The sequence below is a fragment of the Euprymna scolopes genome, chromosome 45 (genome assembly GCF_053919585.1).
Source record: "Euprymna scolopes isolate OS-2025 chromosome 45, ASM5391958v1, whole genome shotgun sequence".
Classification (NCBI taxonomy): domain Eukaryota; kingdom Metazoa; phylum Mollusca; class Cephalopoda; order Sepiida; family Sepiolidae; genus Euprymna; species Euprymna scolopes.
Window position 1 is genome coordinate 13,627,416 of NC_136526.1, and position 22,704 is coordinate 13,650,119.

General features: G+C 34.9%; 1 protein-coding gene across 50 annotated transcripts in view; it reads right to left on the bottom strand.

Annotated features, from left to right (window-relative positions):
• LOC145269265 (kinesin-like protein unc-104) overlaps positions 1-22,704 on the bottom strand; it is a 649,720-nt gene that overhangs the window by 135,713 nt on the left and 491,303 nt on the right. For 32 of the 50 annotated variants that reach the window (XM_080124920.1, XM_080124897.1, XM_080124894.1 and 29 more), the window contains 8 exons: positions 21,451-21,588; positions 18,084-18,202; positions 16,112-16,200; positions 12,381-12,504; positions 11,219-11,393; positions 6,162-6,252; positions 5,142-5,263; positions 2,419-2,538 (listed from right to left, as the gene is read on the bottom strand). In XM_080124920.1, the coding sequence (XP_079981046.1) occupies positions 2,419-2,538; positions 5,142-5,263; positions 6,162-6,252; positions 11,219-11,393; positions 12,381-12,504; positions 16,112-16,200; positions 18,084-18,202; positions 21,451-21,588 (978 nt within the window). The remainder of the gene's footprint in view (positions 1-2,418; positions 2,539-5,141; positions 5,264-6,161; positions 6,253-11,218; positions 11,394-12,380; positions 12,505-16,111; positions 16,201-18,083; positions 18,203-21,450; positions 21,589-22,704) is intronic. The other 18 variants (XM_080124904.1, XM_080124931.1, XM_080124926.1 and 15 more) reach the window with 1 other exon arrangement.

Sequence of the window (22,704 nt, forward strand, 5' to 3'; positions counted from 1 at the left end):
ACAAACGCCAAAAGCAAATTAAAAAAAAAAAATATATATATTTTGTACATAATATATATATATATATATATATATATATATATATATAAAAGCAAACATAATATATATTTTGTAATATTAAAAAGAAACACTGAGAGCAATAAAAAACAAAAAAAGAAAATATTAGGGCATTTTATAGTATAGACAAAAAAAAAAGTGGTCAAAAAAACAAATATATAACAAATGTTACCAAAGTTACTTTTCTACCTGCTCGGATAAGTTTCTTGTGGTTTAATGTATTTTAAAGCGTTTTTTTTTTTTGTTTTGTTTTTGGTTCAAAAGAACTTGTGCATTCATTCTGTTCAGTTAGAATGGAAAACGGTCATAACAGTCATAAGCACCACACGTTCAATTGTTCAAATAACTACCTGTCAACCAGTTTCGCATTATAACTATTGATCTTAAAAAACTTTGGCTAGCATGTTAGTGCATGACTAAGACACAGAAGACAGTTCGCAGACAAACTCTTACAAATGAATAATGAGATGAACTAGATCACAAATTACTGAATATAAAATATTTTTGCGAGGTAATATTAACGGCACTTAGTTCTCTACACGTGGACACACAGACACAAACGAATGACCTTAAGCTAAACACGATTATCATCCTTCAACTCTGGTAACACCTTGCCTTGCCACCAGGGGGCGATATAGCTACGTTCACTTCTTTCTTTTTATTTACTTAATTACGTCTTATTTGATTTTTTTTATTTAATTAATTAAAGAAGTTGGTAATAATTTTTTTTATGGATTGTTGACAATGCATATGACATTGAACACAAAAAATTAAATAATATTTCAAAGCAAAGCCTGGAAAAATCATAGATTACATAGAAAAATTTGAGCATGAAAAGTAATATGGTTAAAATTAAGCTTAGAAAAGTAAAATGACTAGTTGTTGAAACTGAAAGACAAGATATTCTAGTAAAAATATAATAAATTTATAACTTAGAATATTGCAGCATTAAGAATTAAAAAAAAATTCAATTGAACATTATATATTCTTAATACTGCAATATTTGAAGTTTGTAGGATGGAGTATGACTTCAGTATTGAAGCAGCTGACTCCCCAATTTGGCAAATCTTCATTGTTGGTAAAGAAACAGCCTTTTAACCACCTTTTCTCTTTCACATTTGAAATCAAAGGTTTCTCCATGGAAGGAGGATGGCTTTGCTAAACTTTTGTGAGAAACCAAATAGTAGCCCCTTACGTCCAAGTGGCGATATGCTTTGTAAGAGGTGAACATGAGTTAACAAAAAAAAAAGAAAAGAAAAAAAAAGGGGGTTTAATTTTTTTTTTTTACGTAGGCATCACCACTTATCAAGGCCAAGAGGCCACTCGAGGATAAGGGTTAAAGATAATAGCTCCATAGTCTAGGTATGTATCTCTAAGAATTGTGTAGTCATAGTGGATGGTCAACAACTTACTACCAACTGTTCTTTCTGATAGATGTTCCTAGGACTTGCTGCTAAATTCAGTATTTAATATTTTTTTTACAAAAATACGACAGAGTATGCTACATTCTAAGTGAAAGCTTTTTTTTATAATTCAACTGTTCCTTTAGGTACAATTGTTTGCATCTCTCTTGCACTTGGTTCACCGGGTATATGTAAATATGTATATAACTTTTCTTCCGAATATATTATTGTATACCTTTACTTTCTGTGTTCTTGTTAATTAATTGTGCAGACACAACAGTGGCGACGGAAATTCGAAAAAAGACTTACGCGGGATAAAATCCACTATTAAAACACAACAGCAGTGTTCAGAATTCAAAAAAAAAAAAAAAAGAAGACTTACGCAGGATAAAATCCACTAGTAAACACAACAATTATCAAGGCCACTAACTTCTACTAAGGTTGCTTCTTTCTTCTTCTTGTCCCATATCACTATGTCAGGTTTAATAGCTCTCTTTTCTAAGTACATAGCTGTAGGAATTGCATCGTCGTCTTGGATGGTGAACAACTTATTTCCAACTGTTCTTTCTGATACATGTTCCCATGGACTTGCTGCTCTATTTGATATTCAACTCATATATATATATATTTTAAAATTTGTCTTTACATAAGCAGTAGTTTGTTGCTACACAGTCATGAGCATGTTTCGGTCTACCAGTATTTACGAACTAGAGACCTCATCAGGCAACAACCCTTATTTTAGAAAACGGAATTCTCAATGAAGAGCGAAAATCAACTTTCAGCAAAAAACGGCTTTTTTTTTTTTTTGTAAACAGGTTATGAGGGTGAAGGTTCAACTGCGCTGAGAACAGGGTTGAATTGGGTGCAAATTTATATATATATATGTGTGTGTGTGTGTGTGTGTGTGTGCATGAAAACAGAAGCTGACTGCCTAAAAAAAAAATACCAAGTTGCTTACCTCGGTGGGGTAATGACACCGAATTTTGGTGAGGGAACTGGTTTGGACACAGGCAGAGACATTGGGAAGCTGCGTCGAGGTGGGGGCCGCAAGTTGGAGTAGAAAGGATTGGGATTAAACCTGTGAAAGAAAATAAAGAAATAGATTTGCAATTCACACGGATTGGAAATAAATTAAAGCTCGATAATTAAATTAATGCAATAGAAATAATTTTTAATTCAAACTTTCACCGATTTGCATCCAGAGTAGATTGTAGTCCACAAAATTGATGATATATGAAGCACTGATATCTTTTTTAATGAAAATAGCTCCAGAAAAGGTGTGAAGCCACTTGACGTAAGGAGTTAACAAAAATGAAACATGATTATCACAAAGACAGGAGATGCCTATTGGCCAGTCTCGAAAATTTTTTTTTTTTTTTTTTTTAAGGGAGCTACTTCCTGTAGCCTGACCTCAATACTGTAAAATCAAATTTGACGCTTAATAGTTTAAATGTAACGTTATATATGTTTACACACAGGTTAACATGCAGGAACCCAACACGTTGTAGACTCCATCGCAAAGGAGACAAAGACAAAGAATAGAAAAGAAATTCAATTTGTTGTTTCAGGTTTTGAGAAAGGAAACCGTTATTCCTCATTCTCCCACTATGCGTGACTTCTTGTTACAATTGAGACGTCACTTATGTTTCTAATGTTTGTGATTCTTTCTAATATGATTACCAATCTGTGTACACGTTCTTTTTATAACCTTTTTCTTTTTTCCTTGCCGTGACATCATCTCACACACGGCTTGGTCATTTGCATGCAGCTGCCATACATACGCCCACGCTCTGTTACGTAAAGTGTTTCAATAGCTGATAGGTAAACAATGCAAGAATTTACATATGAATTCTTGGAGCACTTTATGCCAGTAAGTGTCAATGTTGTGCATTCATTATGAGCTTCCCTAATGCAATAGCAGTAAAAGATGTGTTGAACTCACTTCGGGTGAATGCCATAGTTCAGTGGTACTTCTGCAGTTTAAAGCCTGTTTTTCCGTGAGTCTTGCTCGGCAGTGCCCGGCGAATGACGGAAACTGCCGGATTACACCGAGTGAGCAAAAAGAGACGCAAACTTAACAAACGGTAAAAATTGGAAAAAAAAGAAAGGAAAGGAAAGAGTTTAAAAGGAAAAGAAAAGGAAGGGCAGAGTACCATTGCGTCTCTTCAAGTAATAAGTCTTGTGACAAGGAAGGAAAATGAATAATTCCAGTATAAACACCCCCAACCTCCCCATGTTAAAAACGGCTTTCAGAAGAAACACTCTAACCTCGAAAGCCGTTCTTAACATGGGTAGGTTGGAGGTGTTTATACTACGCTCGGGCAGGCCGTAAAAAAAAAAAAAAATACCAAAATAACTTTCCATACACAAATTAACCAAATAATACATTTGTTCACAAATTCAAAGAAACAAAAAACAGTTGCCGAAAAAAAATAAAATAAATAAAACATTAAAATTGTAGGTTGTTTGTTTTATTTTCTTTCTTTTTTGTTCGTTTTTTTTATTGACCTCCGTTTGCTTGGTATAATCTGCCAGTTTCCGTCATTCGCTCGGCAAGACTCATGGAAAAAACGGGCTTTAAACTGCAGAAGTGCCGTTCAGTTGCAGCAAGTATCGGTTGAGATGAATCATTCACAAGTAATATTTGTCCGTTGGAATGACAAAGACCATCTTATCACGCTAGGAATAATGGATAACATGCCCTGGGAGTTTGTTTAATGTGAAGCTGGTTTGCACAGAGCCAGCCTCACTCTCTCGTCACAACCAAACTGATCCAGCGGCAGGTGGTGTCAGGACAGCTGGAGGCCATGTGAAATGCAGATTTCTAAATGTTCACCCATCAACAATGTATTAGCTGTCAACCTAAACTATCTACTCACCCATTCAGAATGTGTCAGACTCTACTCAAATACCAAAACAAAGAGAGAAGGAGCAACTTTCTTTTTTCTACTTCCTGTTATCTAACGTTACTTCCTGCAGCCCACTAGCAGGGAGCCCTGATGTTGCCCGGGATCGAATGATGATCAACGAACGTTTCACACTCCCACATTTTTATTGTCATCGAAATCCGTGAAATCGAATAGTTTTCAACCAAATCAATTAATTGCATAGTGCACTGGGAGGAAGCTTCACATGCCTCCCTGCAATCGCTTAGTTCACAATACATTGCACTGTAGAGAACCTACTGTCAATTTTATCAAATTATTTTTATAAAATGCAAAAGTCAAGTATTATATTTCAATTGTGCTCTAAACAGAAACATTCATTTTAAATGTGCCCCGGTCATATCAAAGAACCTACTGTTGATTTTATATGCCTGGCTTTTCTGTTTATGTAGTGATAAAACTTCTCAAATGCACTTGTGATGTTAGGCTGTATAAGGTGTTGACTTTGATCAAAATCGCCTGTTCCTTCTTTCATTAGATTATTTCAATTATTTATTATCGATACTTATTGAAGATTTTCCTATACAAAACCTACCTAAGAACACTGCCAGATAAATAGAGTACATTTGTGTGAAATTTCATTAAAATCGACCCAGCCATTTTAGAATACATAGGGAACGAACTCACACACACAGTTCTTCTTATATAATAATACAAAATAGATAATTTTAATTAAAATATTCTGAATCATCCAATGAAATGAAATGAAAACACGAAGAAAAAAAAATCAACTCACAACAATGGCACTTCCTTTGCTTGGTCATGCAAGGGATGCTGTTGGTAGTGACCAAATACTTCAAAGACAAGATGTTGGTTCTTGATATAGTCAATAAATGACTTGGTTACTGTTACTGTGAACTAAAACAAAAAAATTATTTTTTGTTATTATATTACGAGAAACAGAGAAAGATAGAAAGAGTAATTTTTTTTTCATTTTATGAGAGAGAGAGAGAAGGTTTCGCTTTACCAGACATAGAGAAGGTTTGGTTTTACCAGACATAGAGAAGGTTTGGTTTTACCAGGCATAGAGAAGGTTTCGTTTTACCAGACATAGAGAGGGTATCGCTTTACCAGACATAGAGAGGGTATCGCTTTACCAGACATAGAGAAGGTTTCGTTTTACCAGACATAGAGAGGGTTTCGCTTTACCAGACATAGAGAAGGTTTCGCTTTACCAGACATAGAGAAGGTTTCGCTTTACCAGACATAGAGAAGGTTTCGCTTTACCAGACATAGAGAAGGTTTCGCTTTACCAGACATAGAGAAGGTTTCGCTTTACCAGACATAGAGAAGGTTTCGCTTAGAAGGTTTCGCTTTACCAGACATAGAGAAGGTTTCGCTTTACCAGACATAGAGAAGGTTTCGCTTTACCAGACATAGAGAAGGTTTCGCTTTACCAGACATAGAGAAGGTTTCGCTTTACCAGACATAGAGAAGGTTTTGCTTTACCAGACATAGAGAAGGTTTCGCTTTACTCGAGATAGAGAAGGTTTTGCTTTACCCGAGATAGAGAAGGTTTCGCTTTAACAAAGATAGAGAAGGTTTCGTTTCACCAGAGATAGAGATGGTTTCGTTTCACTAGAGATAGAGAAGGTTTCGTTTTACCAGAGATAAAAGAGAAAAAGAACATTTTTCATTTCAAATAGAGATAATCTTTTATTTTACAAGAGAGAAAGAAAGAGAATATTTTCATTTTGCAAAAGAGAGAATTTTTTTCATATTACAAGGGAGGGAGAGAGAAAAAGAAGGAACCTACATTCTGCACATGGTAGAATCCAAGAGGTGGTCCCTTTCCAGTATTCTTAAGGGGCTCTGTGGAGAAAGCTTCATCATGTCGGTGAAGGAAACTGTAAAATACAAAAAAAAAATTTTTTTTAAATCATAAGGCACAAAATTATATCTGACAAATTCCAAATAATACAGGCATTTGCTCACGATCATCATCATTATATTTGGTTTAACTTTTTTTTTTTTTTTCTAGATGCTGGGATGTGCTATCCTGCTGACTTGTGAATCTTATCTTAGCGAAACATAAAATAAATCAATTAATAAGTTATATATAATCTTTAAAATATAGAATTTATTTAAAGTAATAACAATTTATATAATTTTTAAAGCATTACATTAATTTAAATCAAATAGTTATATATAATTTTATAAAATATTAAAATAAATAAAAAGTTATATATAATTTTTGAAATATTAAATTTAAATTAAAAAGTTACATAATTTTATAAAATATTAAAATTCATTTAAATTAATAAAAAGTTATAATTTTATAAAATATTCAAATAAATAAAAAGTTATATATGATTATATATAATTTTTGAAATATCAAATTTATTTAAATTAATAAAAAGTAACATAATTTCAAAAATAATGAATTAATTTAAATTAAAAATTTATATAATTTTGAAAACAGTAAATTTAAATTAAAAATTATATATAATTTTATAAAATATTAAAATAAATAATTTATATATAATTTTTGAAATATTAAATTAGTTTTAATTAATAAGTTATATATAATTTTATACAATACTAAATTATTTTAAATTAATAAAAAACTATAATTTTTAAAATATTAAATTAATTTAAATTAATAAAAAGTTACATTTAAGTTAAAAAATATTAAATTAATTTAAGTTAATAAAAATTTATATAATTTTAAAAATATTAAATTAATTTAAAATTAAAAAGTTATAATTTTATAAAATATTAAAATAAATAAAAAGTTACATATAATATTTGAAATATTATTTTTAATTAATAAGTTACATATATATTTTATAAAATATTAAATTATTTTTAATTAATAAAAGATATAATTTTTAAAATATTAAATTATTTTAAATTAATAAAAAATTACATATAATTTTTAAACTATTAAATTAAGAAAAATTATAATTTAAAAAATATTGAATTGATGAAAAGTCATATGTAGTTTTTAAAATATTAAATTAATTTTAATTAATAAAAAGTTTTACATAATTTTAAAAACATTGAATTAATTTAAATTAAAATAAGTTATATATAATTTTTTAAAATATAAAATGTTTGTTTTCTACTTTTCAGGTTTCCGCAGTCCAACTAATTATTTTTCTAGAGAGAATTAAAGGCGCCAGAATTAATGACATCAAAAACCTGTCAAACCTACCAAAGGGATTAATCCCTCATTGAAGAGAAATGTAACTGGTAGTGTGGTTTCTAGATGACATCCTTACAGCATGGACACTCTAATATATAGGGTGATCGAAAAGAAACCCCCTATTCTAAAATAATTGCCAAGGTCGCTGGAAAGATGGTGGGATCCTTCTACCGCTCCAGAAGATATCTCACTACGGATGCAATTCTCTATCTATATAAAAGTCAAGTACGTCCAAGGATGGAATACTGTTGCCATATCTGGGCAGGAGCTGCTAAAAACAGCCTATCCTGCCTTGACAGAGTACAAAATAGACTTCGTGGCTTAGTGGGGGATGCCCTTTTCTCTACCCTGCAACCTCTCTCCCACAGAAGAGACGTTGCGAGCCTGTCCTTGTTTTATCGTTATTTCCATGGCAGATGCTCGTCTGAACTCCAATCTCTGGTCCCCCCTCGCCAATCTTTCACGAAAAACACCCGTCTAGCTGAATCCACTGTGAAAAATTTCCCCCACTCTATATCTGTGCCTAAATCAAAACGCAGATTCCATGAACAAAGCTTCTTTCTTAGAACTGCACGCCTGTGGAACTCTGTTCCGTCTGCCTGCTTCCCTCCGGACTACAACTTGGTTGTCTTCAAGTCCAATGTTAACAAATTCCTAATGAACCGCCCCCTTAAGTAAACATATCAGCAAATCTCCTCACTAACGTAATGTACTTGCAATAACCCTTATCCCTGAGTGGCTTCCGGGCCTTGATAAGTGGTGATCACTGTGCAAAAAAAAAATTATAATTTATTCAAATGTCTCTGTGTGGTAATTAAATCTATGCCTTTCCTTTCTTTTCACATCTGTTATAAGAATTTGGTTTTTAATCTTGAACGAAAAATATGTAAAGTTATTAGTTCCATCCCCGCAAGAGTTTCTTGTGAAATCAGTTGATGCGGTTCATGATCGACTTGAAAAGCTGGTGGCGAACGGTGGTGGCCATATTGAATTTTAAAGAAAAGTCCATGTAATATACTTTTTTCTCATATTCGTTAATTGGAGAAATTATACTTCAAATATATATTATTTTAGAATAGGGAGTTACTTTCGGACCACCCTGTACACTTACCCCCTCACCCCAGCCAACAACAGTTACAATGGAGTCAGGGTTATCAAAATATTGATACAATAATAGATTAAGAGATGAACGATGGTTGTACATTGCTGTCATGATTAAAAAAACAAAAAAAAAGATAAATAAACAATCGACAGTGGTATATATATGCTGTTGTGATTAAAAAAATAAATAAATAAATAAAATAAACAAACAATCGACAGTGGTATATATATAAAAGTATAATTGTGCATTTTTATTGTCTGAACTACAATGGATTGGCAGAGTATGAGAGAAAGAAAACAGGAAATAAAAATCTTTGGTTGATCTTCACTCGGCAGTCACACTGATCCAAATTGAAAATTCAAGAGATCAGTCTTCAACTTGTTTTTACAAAGGATTCACCACTTATCAAGGCTCGAAGGCCACTCGAGGAAAGGGATAATGAGTGTACAGTGGTCAAGAATCAAGAAGAACATGTAGTCGTCATTAGGGCTATCATAAGAGAATATTCTTTTCATTGTTTTGACTCTCGAGTATATACCCGTTAATATCTTATATGTTTTTAGATAGAGTGATGTGGTTCTCAACTGATTAACGGTGTCTAACTGTGTCGGATATATAATCAAGGGTCAAAACAATGATAAGAACATTCTCTTGTCATAGCCCTAGTCATCATCTAGCTGAAACCACTATCAATAATTTCCCCCACTCTTTATCTGTGCCTAAACCTAAACGTAGATTCCATGAACAAAGTTTCTTTCTCAGAACTACACGCCTGTGGGACTTTCTTCAGGTTGCTTGTTTTCCAGCTGACTACAATATGGTCGTCTTCAAGTCCAATGTAAACAAGTTCTTTATGTGCCGTCCCCCTTAAGTAATCTAATTCACCAAATTTCCACTACTAACGATTACTACGATATTGTCCCATTGATTACTGTACACTCATTAACCCTTATCCTCGAGTGGCCTTTGAGCCTTGATAAATGGTGACTCCTTTGTAAAATAAAATAAATAAAAGGACTAAAAACTTATTCAGTTAGGTAGAAGAGTAACTTATCTTGCCTTTGATAAAATTTATTTGTTATATATTTGTTTTTTGACAACTTTTTTGTACCTATGTAGATTGTAATACATACCCAAGATCTGTAATTCAAGAAAGCCAACGCAATGCAAAACCTTCCATCAAAAAAAATAGGTGTTAACTTGCAGAAAATTTGATTATAAACAAATGCCTACTATTTTTACTAATTTTTACAGATTTTAAATTTAAAAAATGCTTGCACAGAGCTCCTCCCCCAAAAAACTCCACAAATACCAACCATATTTCTTATACATTTCATCATCTATATATATAAAAGTGAAAATGTGTTTGTGTGTGTGTGTGTTTGTATGTCTCGCAAAAACTTTCAACAGAGGCCATGGATTTTCAACAGATACCTACAAACACCAGGGCAATGCCGGATACCACCGCTAGTATATATATATATATATATATATATATATATATATATATATAAAATGCAAAAGTGGCATGCGTTTCTGTATGTCCAGCAAAACCTTTTTCGGAGGGGGGGGGTTCTCGAGAGGTTTACTATTTTCTTACAACTTTTCATAATATCTACGATTTGCGAACAGACATCGTCTCTGCATTTATTTTGATTGACTTTATAAAATTCACGCTATTCCATCCTCTCGCGTGTTTGTTGGTCTTTTTCGTATAAGTGATGCAAAGGCATCGGCGGCCTTTCGTACTAGGATGTCTTTTTTTTTTTTTCTTTTTTACATGGTGGTCACCACTTATCAAGGCCCGGAAGCCACTCAGGGTTAAGGGTTATTGCAAGTACAGTACGTTAGTGCGGAGATTTGATGAAGTGTTTACTTAAGGGGGCAGTTCATTCGGAATTTGTTAACGTTGGACTTGAAGACATCCAAGTTGTAGTCAAGTGGGAAGCAGGCAGACGGAACAGAGTTCCACAGGCGTGCAGTTCTAAGAGAGTAAAAGGGTAAGAGAGATAGAGAGATGAAAGCAATTAGCTTTGATCAATGTGGGGAAAACCCTTCATGTCAGACAATTGCTATTCATTTGGAGAGCTCTCCCCTTCTGGTGGGTAGCCGGTTTTTCAGCAACATCGTGGGGAAACAAATAAATGAAATGGTGGAAAGCTGAACTGGCCTTCAGCCAACGTTCATTTCTGCATTTACTTAGCAAGTCAACATTTTGATTGACATTGCTAAATTTGAACGCTTTCTACTTCCTGTGGCTTCGTGGCGTAGTGGTAAAGGTTCACGTTTTTATTCACTTTCTTTTCCGCCTTCGTGTCACGGGTTTAAACCTGCCTGCCTACCAACACTTTTTTATCTTGTGCTCAACACACACCTCCAAACACCTGGGCAACACCGGGTACCCCTGTTAGTTTTATGTTTCGTTATTTCGTCATTTTATGTGTTTCGTCATTCTTTTAAGCACAACAGCAATATACAGCACGTGATACTGAACATGGCCACCTTGTATGCGAAGCAACTCATAACTGAATTTGAATGTGTTGAAAAATTAAATTTTACGTACTTGAATTGGCAGAATATGTCTGCATATTCTGGTGAAATACCAGACGCCTGCAGCACAGTAACACGGAACTGGAACACTGATCCGATCTGGAGGTGATCTGGGAGATCCTTTTCTACAATGTCAGGGAAGTGGTCTTGCCCTTCCCATGTTTTATCGATAGAACAATTTCTCTCTTCTGCAAACAGGAAAGAAGAATAAAAAATTTTTTTTGGTGGATTCAGACTCAAAATAGGGAGAGATAAAAGAGATGACAGAGAGAGTGAAGAAGAAGAGAGAGGGAGCAAAAGAGGGGAGGAGTAAGAGAGAGGGAAGATTAAGCCAGAAAGAAGGGTAAGAGAATGAAGGGGTCAGAGAGAGTAGGAGGGCTAAAAGAGAGGGAGGGGTAAGAGAGGGAGGGGTAAGAGAGGAAAGGGTAAGAGAGGAAGGAGGAGGGGTAATAGAGAGAGAGGGAGGAGTAAGAGAGAGTGAGGGAGGAGTAAGAGAGAGTGAGGGAGGAGTAAGAGAGAGTGAGGGAGGAGTAAGAGAGAGTGAGGGAGGAGTAAGAGAGAGAGTGAGGGAGGAGTAAGAGAGAGAGTGAGGGAGGAGTAAGAGAGAGAGAGTAGGAGGAGTAAGAGGGAGAGTAGGAGTAAGAGAGAAAGAGAGAGAGACAGTAGGAGGAGTAAGAGAGAGAGTAGGAGGAGTAAGAGAGAGAGAGTAGGAGGAGTAAGAGAGAGAGAGAGTAGGAGGAGTAAGAGAGAGTAGGAGGAGTAAGAGAGAGTAGGAGGAGTAAGAGAGAGTAAGAGGAGTAAGAGAGAGTAAGAGAGAGTAAGAGGAGTAGGAGAAAGAGAGAGTAGGAGAAGTAAAAGAGAGAGTAAGAGGAGTAAGAGAGAGAGTAGGAGGAGTAAGAGAGAGAGAGAGTAAAAGGGTAAGAGAGATAGAGAGATGAGAGATAACAGAGAGAAGAGGGGATATAACAAAGAGTGATAGATAAATAACCAAGAGAGACTGATAGATAAAAAAGAGAGATGCAAATAGACAGAGATAAACAAAGAGATGACAAAGAGAGAGAAATAGACAAAGAAACAGAGGTAACAAAGAGTGAGATATATAGCTAACATATAGGGTGATATAACGTAGAAATAGATGAGAGAGAGAGATGACAGCTAGAGAGCAAGCAACTTACCTAACATGCCATTAGCGTCTGAGTTGGTACCCTCGCCTTCGATGACACGTTCTTCCTCGAGACTTGGAATTTCTCCGACCTTCTTCAAAATGCTGGCATCCTGGGAATATTTGGAAGGACACAGCTGTTGTCAAACCAAAGACAAAGACAACAGTTCTACAGACATGTCAAAACCACAAACCGAGACCAAAACAAGCTCAACAAAAACAAGATAAGCAACAGATATCACACAATTTTTTTTTTTTCCTTCTCTCTTCGATATGAGAAAATCTATTGAAGATTAGCAGACTTTCATTTTACGACTGCAAACACCAGATTTACTTAGAAGTAGTGATAGGACGATTCCAAAACTTCTTCTAGATTCCAATACAATTACTGATTCTGATTCTCCTAAAATCAATAAATTTTTTAACCATAGTGTTTTTTTTGTTTGTTTTTTTTAATTTTCAGATTACAATAAATAAAACATGTAATATGTATAGGGTGTCCAAAAAATCACTGAACGGTTGAAAATCTTTGTCATTTTACCATTAATGATTAATTTTTTCTCTATTTCAGATAATTTACAGATAATATTTTGGAAATCAATTATGGATAGGAATAGCATTGAACAACGTATGCAAGTTGTAAAATTGTTTTACCAAAATCAGGGGTCAATTTTTTTTTGACTCAAAGAACTTATCAACAGCATTTTCATGTTCCCCAGACTTGACTAGCCCTGACTTTTTCTTGTGAGGATATCTTAAAGAAAGAGTCTCTGTTAATCCTGCAAGAATTGAAGGAAAACATCAGGAATGAAATAACGGAGTTAAATCGCAATCCAGAGATTCTGCAATCTGTTATTAATAATGTTTTGGAAAGAGCACAAATATGCGAAGCTGAAACTGGGCAACATTTAAAAGACATTATTTTTCATAAATGGAGATTATTTGAATTTTGTATTTTTTTAATTTACCAATGCCTTAATCAGATTGTGGTAAAATTACATAAAAATATTATCAAAAATAAAGAATCTATTAAAGTTCAAAATGCTTCAGTGAGTTTTTGGACATCCTGTATTTATATTTTTGCACACATAAAGATACATTCGTGCGTGGGTGATCTGTAGGTTTTAGTTTAACTGCTTGTTTAAAAATCAATAAATATTTATCACCTAATCATTAGTATGAAAAGTTTTAAACAATATCAAAAATAAAAAGAATCGCTTTTGGCATTGCAAAATTCAGACAAAGTTTTTTCCGATTCCGATCCCCCTAAAATATTCCATTTTTTCCAATTTATCGTCCCAACGTTACTGGCTGGATACACTTTTACTTTCAGGCCAGATGAAGACATTAGTCTTTTATACAATTACGCTGCCCCCTCATGAATGCCAGCTATACATGGAATTGTTCCTATTTATTTGCCTCTCCACAAGGGCAGAGTTAGACACAAGGTCAGTTTCTAATGTGGGGAAAATCCAGCTCCTCAAAAAGGGGCATTCGGGATAGGAACAAAAATAAAAATTGTCTCCGTCATGAAGGATTTCTCCTCCACTAACCGAGGACAGAAAAGATGAAGTGTAGCATCAGAACAGATACTACACTGTGATCTTGTTTATATAGTTTATTGCATGAAATTCACAAATTAAGTTATAACACAAAATAATTAAAAATAACATACAAGAAACTAAGGCATGAAACCCATAAGAAATTTTGGAGGAGGGGGGGGGATGGGTGTAGGGTCTTTCGGAAAGGTCTATAAAACTTTTGGTTATTCCCTAAGCTCAAGGAAAACCTTAGAGGCTGTCATTATGAGACATTATGAGATGAAAGAGGATGTGACTAGGGTCATTGACATGCTCACACAAGAGGACATCCATGGCACCTTCCAGAATTTGTTGGAACTGTGCAACAAGTGCATTGCAGCCAAAGGAGATTACTTCAAAGGGGAATAGAGTTTCATGTGCATACTATCAATAAAAGTGCCCATATGAGAAAAGTCTGGAAACCTATTGAATGCACCTTGTATATGCAGGTCTTCAATTTGTTATTAAACACTTACTATTCTTGGCTTTTACGAGCAGAGTATAGTTTAGTCAAACTGAAGTTTCTTGCTTAGTTAACTAAATTAACTTGGTAAGCCATATTATTACCAGGCATATCCATAAAAACACCTGCATATGAACTAGACTACAAAATACATCTGGTCACTGCATAAACAATGCACTCAAATGTACGAGGGGCGTGCAATAAGTAATGCCCCTGACCGACTTCCAGTTGTTCAAACATGCCCGGAAGTCTGTGGAAACAGCTCCCAGACTTGGTCGTCCCCCACTTCTGCCATTGATGAGGCATCTGTCCGTCAAGTTGAGGCTGACATTTTGGAAGATCGGCGCATTACTATTCGCCAAATAGCCCAAGATGTCAAAATTAGTACAGGGTCTGTAGAAACTATCATTCATGACAATTTGCATATGCATAAGGTGTCTGCCAGATGGATTCCCAGGTTGCTCACACAATTCCAGAAGCGAGAGTGCTCGAGGATGAATTTGGAGATGTGCCAAGAAGATAAGTCAAAGTTTTTCAAAAGACTGATTACACAGGATGAAACCAGGGCCCATCACTATGATCCAGAGACCAAAGCCCAATCAATGCAGTGGAAGCACTTGGACTCACCATCTCCAAAGAAGGCAAGGGTGCAACCCTCCGCTGGCAAGGTCATGCTCACAGTCTTCTGGGACCAGGATGGAGTAGTGATGACAGATTTTCTGGCAAAGGGTACCACAATTACAGGAGCCTATTATGCTTCACTTTTGAGGAAATTAAGGGAAGCCATCAAAATCAAGAGGCGGGGCAAGATCAGTAAAGGTACCCTCCTTCTGCAGGACAACACTCCGGTCCACAACTCGCATGTCGCCAGATCAGAAGCACGGGCGTGTGGTTATAAAATCATCCCCCATCCTCCCCACTCTCCTGACCTTGCACCCTCTGACTTTCACCTCTTCCCAGCCATGAAGTTGTTTTTGAAAGGAAAGCATTTCCCAGATGATGCAACCTTGATTTCTGAAGTCACATCGTGGTTGGAGGACCAACCTGGAGTGTTCTACAAAAACGGTTTCTAGAGCTGCATCAAACGATGGGAGAAATGCATACCTTTGGGTGGTTCCTATGTAGAGAAAGACTGATAACTGTGCCAAATTTCGTTGTTCTACTGCTATGGGAAGCGGGTCAGGGGCATTACTTATTGCATGTCCCTTGTATAGGCAAAATCCCAAACTTAAGAATTCATGGGTATCCTAAACTGTGATATTAACTAGTCTGAATTTAGATAGACTGAAACGGTTGTTTAGCAAAAAACCTTCAAGAGATCAACCGTCATCATCTGATGTGCTCTCAATTAAGTACTTATTTGCTGAAACCAAATGAAAAATATACAATTATATTTTTATATACAAGTGTTTATCATTGTTTAAGCATATCCGCAATATACAACACTACTGTCATGTTGAAACTGCTTCTGCTGTTAACAGTCGCTTAAAGTCAAAAGATTTTATTATTTCTAATAATATGAAATGAAGTTAAATCTCATATCAACTTTATCTTTGTCTGTGTTTCCAAATACCTTAACATAAAACAGGAGAGGTCCATGCATACTAACGTGAAAATACAGGATTAATTGAATTTAAATGATACCGTAGAAGCACGTGGAGGGGAGATGTGCGTCTTTTCTGGAAAACACAAAATGCATACCTTTCGGAAATAATTTTCATCGTCAAACGAGATTCTGGCATTTCCTGATTGTTTTATGCCTGGAGCATAATCAACAGCATCATCTTTTTCTAGAAAAGTAAAAAAAAAAAAGAAAAGAAAAGAAAAATTATGTAAAAAAACAAAAACAAAATATTTTAAAAGTTTTAGTCGAAGAGGACATCATCTTTCCAAAGATTTAGTGGAGGATATTTTCCTTCAAAGGCTTGGTGGAGGGAAAAATCTTCCTTTTAGATGTTTGGGTGGGAGGCATCTTTCTTCAAAGGTTTGGGGGGGGGGGACATCTTCCTTCAAAAGTTTTGGGGGGGGCACATCTTTCTTCAAAAGTTTTTTCAGAGGGCCACATCTTTCTTCAAAAGTTTTTTCAGAGGGCCACATCTTTCTTCAAAAGTTTTTTCAGAGGGCCACATCTTTCTTCAAAAGTTTTTTCAGAGGGCCACATCTTTCTTCAAAAGTTTTTTCAGAGGGCCACATCTTTCTTCAAAAGTTTTTTCAGAGGGCCACATCTTTCTTCAAAAGTTTTTTCAGAGGGCCACATCTTGCTTCAAATTTTCAGAGGGCCACATCTTGCTTCAAATTTTCAGAGGGCCACATCTTGCTTCAAATTTTCAGAGGACCACATCTTGCTTCAAATTTTCAGAGGGCCACATCTTGCTTCAAATTTTCAGAGGGCCACATCTTGCTTCAACGGCATTGGAGAGACATCTTTTTTTTCAAAAATCGAGATGAAATGTTTCTTCAACAGGTTTTTTTGAAGGTTTGTTTTGGGTGGGGGCACTTTTTTCAAAGCTTTGAGGGACAGTTTCCTTTAAAGGATTGGTGGAGAGGAACATCTTTTAAAAGTTTGGCGGAAAGGAAACTTCTTCCTTTAAAAGTTTGGCGGAAAGGAAACTTCTTCCTTTAAAAGTTTGGCGGAAAGGAAACTTCTTCCTTTAAAAGTTTGGCGGAAAGGAAACTTCTTCCTTTAAAAGTTTGGCGGAAAGGAAACTTCTTCCTTTAAAAGTTTGGCGGAAAGGAAACTTCTTCCTTTAAAAGTTTGGCGGAAAGGAAACTTCTTCCTTTAAAAGTTTGGCGGAAAGGAAACTTCTTCCTTTAAAAGCTTGGCGGAAAAGAAACTTCTTCCTTTAAAAGTTTGGCGGAAAGGAAACTTCTTCCTTTAAAAGTTTGGCGGAAAGGAAACTTCTTCCTTTAAAAGTTTGGCGGAAAAGAAACTTCTTCCTTTAAAAGTTTGGCGGAAAGGAAACTTCTTCCTTTAAAAGTTTGGCGGAAAGGAAACTTCTTCCTTTAAAAGTTTGGCGGAAAGGAAACTTCTTCCTTTAAAAGTTTGGCGGAAAGGAAACTTCTTCCTTTAAAAGTTTGGCGGAAAGGAAACTTCTTCCTTTAAAAGTTTGGCGGAAAGGAAACTTCTTCCTTTAAAAGTTTGGCGGAAAGGAAACTTCTTCCTTTAAAAGTTTGGCGGAAAGGAAACTTCTTCCTTTAAAAGTTTGGCGGAAAAGAAACTTCTTCCTTTAAAAGTTTGGCGGAAAGGAAACTTCTTCCTTTAAAAGTTTGGCGGAAAGGAAACTTCTTCCTTTAAAAGTTTGGCGGAAAGGAAACTTCTTCCTTTAAAAGTTTGGCGGAAAGGAAACTTCTTCCTTTAAAAGTTTGGCGGAAAGGAAACTTCTTCCTTTAAAAGTTTGGCGGAAAGGAAACTTCTTCCTTTAAAAGTTTGGCGGAAAGGAAACTTCTTCCTTTAAAAGTTTGGCGGAAAGGAAACTTCTTCCTTTAAAAGTTTGGCGGAAAGGAAACTTCTTCCTTTAAAAGTTTGGCGGAAAGGAAACTTCTTCCTTTAAAAGTTTGGCGGAAAGGAAACTTCTTCCTTTAAAAGTTTGGCGGAAAGGAAACTTCTTCCTTTAAAGATATGTGGACTTCTACCTTGAGCAAACGTTTAAAAATGAATTAAAAAGGCACTCACCAGTCACAGCCTGTACAGCCACCCTCAGGTAGCCCTTCACATCGCCTTTCTCGTTCACAATAGCCACTCGGTGCACAAGAGGCACTGGGTAGAGCAAATTACTCAGGTAGACAAATGATCTGCAAAAGAAAAGAAATTCAGCAACTGAAACCATAATTTGAATCACCTTCATGTTTAATAGAATATATAATTCATGTTTAATAGAATATATAATTCATGTTTAATAGAATATATAATTCATGTTTAACAGAATATATAATTCATGTTTAATAGAATATATAATTCATGTTTAACAGAATATATAATTCATGTTTAATAGAATATATAATTCATGTTTAACAGAATATATAATTCATGTTTAACAGAATATATAATTCATGTTTAACAGAATATATAATTCATGTTTAACAGAATATATAATTCATGTTTAACAGAATATATAATTCATGTTTAATAGAATATATAATTCATGTTTAATAGAATATATAATTCATGTTTAATAGAATATATAATTCATGTTTAATAGAATATATAATTCATGTTTAATAGAATATATAATTCATGTTTAATAGAATATATAATTCATGTTTAATAGAATATATAATTCATGTTTAACAGAATATATAATTCATGTTTAATAGAATATATAATTCATGTTTAACAGAATATATAATTCATGTTTAACAGAATATATAATTCATGTTTAATAGAATACATAATTCATGTTTAATAGAATATATAATTCATGTTTAATAGAATATATAATTCATGTTTAACAGAATATATAATTCATGTTTAACAGAATATATAATTCATGTTTAACAGAATATATAATTCATGTTTAACAGAATATATAATTCATGTTTAATAGAATATATAATTCATGTTTAATAGAATATATAATTCATGTTTAATAGAATACATAATTCATGTTTAACAGAATATATAATTCATGTTTAATAGAATATATAATTCACTGTATCCGGTTGGTTGGTTTTGTTTTACGGCATATCAATACTCTTCAGACTATTTAATGTTGAACCCATTAATTTCTGAAAAAATTTTCATGCTTCTACTAGGGTTGCTTCTTTCTCCTTTTTGTCCCACATCATGTCAAGTTTAACAGCTCTGTTTTCTAGGTACGCAAATGGAGGAACCGCCCAGCCACAGTGGATAATGCAGGACCCATTTCCAACTGATCCCTTCAGCACATGTTCCGAGGGCTTGCTGCTGCATTTGCTATTCAACTTTTTACAGATCATCCAGTCGAGATATTTACACGATCCATTGTGTTGCATCGTATAATAGCCGTCCCCCAACAGGATTTTACAACTGGATGTCAAGTGGCTCACACTCTCTTCTTCTGTGTGGCAGAACCTGAACTTTTGCACTTGGTTCACTAGGTATATTTAACCCATGTAATTTTTGAAATGCTTTCTTTTGAGACCAGTTACTACAATAATCACAAGACTGGTGGAGGTCTATACATTCCAGTTTCGTTTCATATCGTACATAAGACCTTGGTATTTTATTATCTACTCTCTCTCAGCTCTCTTAAGGCCAGTATCATTAGGGACATTTACTTTAACTAGGGTTGCTACTTTCTCCATTTTGTCCCATATCACCATCTCAGGCTTAATAGCTTCGTTTTCTAGATATGTAGTTGTAGGAATTTCATAGTCATAATGAATGATGTATGACTTATTTCCAACTGTTTTTTCTGGTAAACATGTTCTCGGGATTTGATGCTGCACTCGATGTTCACCTTTTTACAGATCGTACAGTGGTGATATTTACACACTCTATTGCGTTGTATCGTATAAAAGCTGTCTCCCAGCACAATTTGACAACTGGATGTCAGGTGGCTCACACTCTACTTCTGTGTGGCAAAACCTGCATTTGTTGTCATTGAGGTGTGAAAAGTATATTGATACCAAAATATGCGATAATAATTAATGATTAGGTATGATACTATCCAACGTAAATAAGCCGCATCTCTACGATTACTTATTCATGCCTTTCTCTATTTTTTTTTTTTTACAAAGGGGTCACCACTTATCAAGGCCTGGAGGCTACTCGTGCATCATAATTAATGAGTGTAAGTCAATGGGAAAATGTTGTAGTAATCATTAGTAGTGGAAATTTGGTAAATTGGATTACTTAAAGGGATGGTTCATCAAGAACTTGTTTACATTGGACTTGAAGACAAATTTATTGTAGTCACTTCCATTCATCCATAGCCTTGAGCTGCTGTAGGGGCATAGGCCATCCACAACTTTGTAGATGCTTTTGTAGTGAGGAGTTCTTTTTTTTTTTTTAGGGTGAGGGTGCTGGCTCCATGCCCAACCTTCCCAGAACTTACATACAGCTCCTAGCCTTCCCAAATCGTCACCCATCTGGTACTGGCCAGGCTCGACGTTGCTTAACTTCGATGATCTGGTAAGGACTGGTGTGTCAACGTGATTGTGCCGTACTACTATAGTCAGTTGGAAAGCAGGAAAGTGGAACAGAGTTTCAGAGGTGTGCAGTTCTAAGAAAGAAGCTTTGTTTATGGAATCTGCATTTAGGATTAGGCACAGATAAAGAGTGGGGAAAATTATCTGTCAAGGCAGGATAAGATCTTTCTAGCAGCTTCTGCTCAGATGTGGCAACAGTACCCCATCATTGGACGTACTTGACTCTTATAAAGGTAGAGAATTGCATCAGCAGTGCGATATCTACTGGAGCAGTTGAACAGTATGATACTATCGTTAATAATGCACATCTCTGCGATTACTTACTTATGGCTTTCTCTCTGTCTTTCATTTGAATGCTCCACGTAACAACATTAGGTATCCGTGATTTTGCTAACCTCTATTTTGGGTAACTTTTGGTCCTTATGGAGATCTTCTCACCATAATCAGGAGGCACAAACCAAAATGGTTTGGCCATATAACAAAGAGGAGAGAGGCTTGCCAAGACAGTGCTCCAGGGAACAGTCAGAGGAGGAAGATAGAAAAAGAGATGGGAAGACAACATCAAAGAATGGACAAGATTGAAGCTGAGTGAAGCGGTCAAATATGTGGAGGACGGAGAGGACTGGTTGACAGGTCATCTATAGCTCCCCTACGGGGCAAGTGAAGATGAAGATATTTAGATACTCCATAGTGTTATGTCATATAATAGCCATTCCCCAGCAGAACCTTACAGTTGGATGTCACGTGACTTACACTCTTTACTGCACTTGATGACCTTGCTGAGGTCATTATGTTAGAAGGAGCCAACAGCACAAAAACAAAAAAAACAAAAATAAAATGGAGATAAATTGTAGATTGTTTGTTTTGAAATTTTAAAGTTTGAAATGAAATAGAAAAAGATAAGATCTCACCTGCCGACCAAACGGAACCAAGGGAATCGGTCATAGAATGGGTCGCCGCCAGTCATATTGTCAATGCTGGGTTCAGGTGATGTAGGAGAAAGTTCCGCTTCATTGTGGTACATCTCACGCATCAGTTCAAGTCTCTGCCTGTAATACACAGAAAATAAATAAAAATATCTTGACATTAGATGGTCATCCATGATAAAATGAAAAAAAAAATAAAACAAAAAACTTATACATAATTAAAAAAAAAAAAAAAAAAGTATCTAATCAAATATTTAAAGTTATCTTTATGGATTTTTCATGTTGAACGTTCCAAATCGATATTTGATTCTGACTAGCAATTTTCTTTTCATCCTTGCAGCATGTTCTTTATATCAAGAAAGTGTATTTGCTTCAGTTTCAGATGAGAAAGATTATTACTATGGAGACAATTTCAAATAATGACCTAAAAGGGTCTGAATGCATTTTAGCCTGGCAATTCCCTATGCGAGATGAAACAGGGAAGATTCTGTGTAGCTTAATTGCCATATCTTTTCATAACATATACGTAAGAAAAAGGAAAAATAGATGATGAAAATAAAATAAATTACAATATTTATTGATCTATCAAATTTAAACAAGGAATTCTAATAATGAAAAATCCTTATTCTATACTCTTTTATGGTGCAGTTTGAATTGCTTATGCTTGGATTCCAGTTTCTTCTTTTACCTTCACGGATTTCTGTTTTTTTTTTTTTTTTTACAAGGAAATAACAATGTACTTATCAAGGTCCGGAGGCCACTCGAGGATAAAGGTTAAAGAGTGTATAGTGGTTAAACGGACAATATCATAGCAATTATTAGAAGTGTAAATTTGGTAAAATTAGATTACTTAAGGTGAACGGCTCATCAAGAATTTGTTCACATTGGACTTGAAAACAGCCATTGATTGGACTTGAAGACAGCCATATTGTAGTTAGTTGGAAATCAAGTAAACGGAAGAGAGTTCCAGAGGTGTGCAGTTCTAAGAAAGAAGCTTTGTTCATGGAAACATGATACTGTTTTAAGAATTAATTAATTGATTGATTTATTTTGTTGAAAATTACTTATTTTTTTCCAAAAAAACGTTTCTTAACTTTTGTTTTTTTTAATATATTTTCAAATTTATGCTCAGATCTATGATTCTTGTGATTCAATGCCCTAAGTGATTCGGACACACTCAATCAGCAGGTGGGGTGCATTGATTCATCTGTACCCTAAAGAACTTCTTTAGCCCATTTT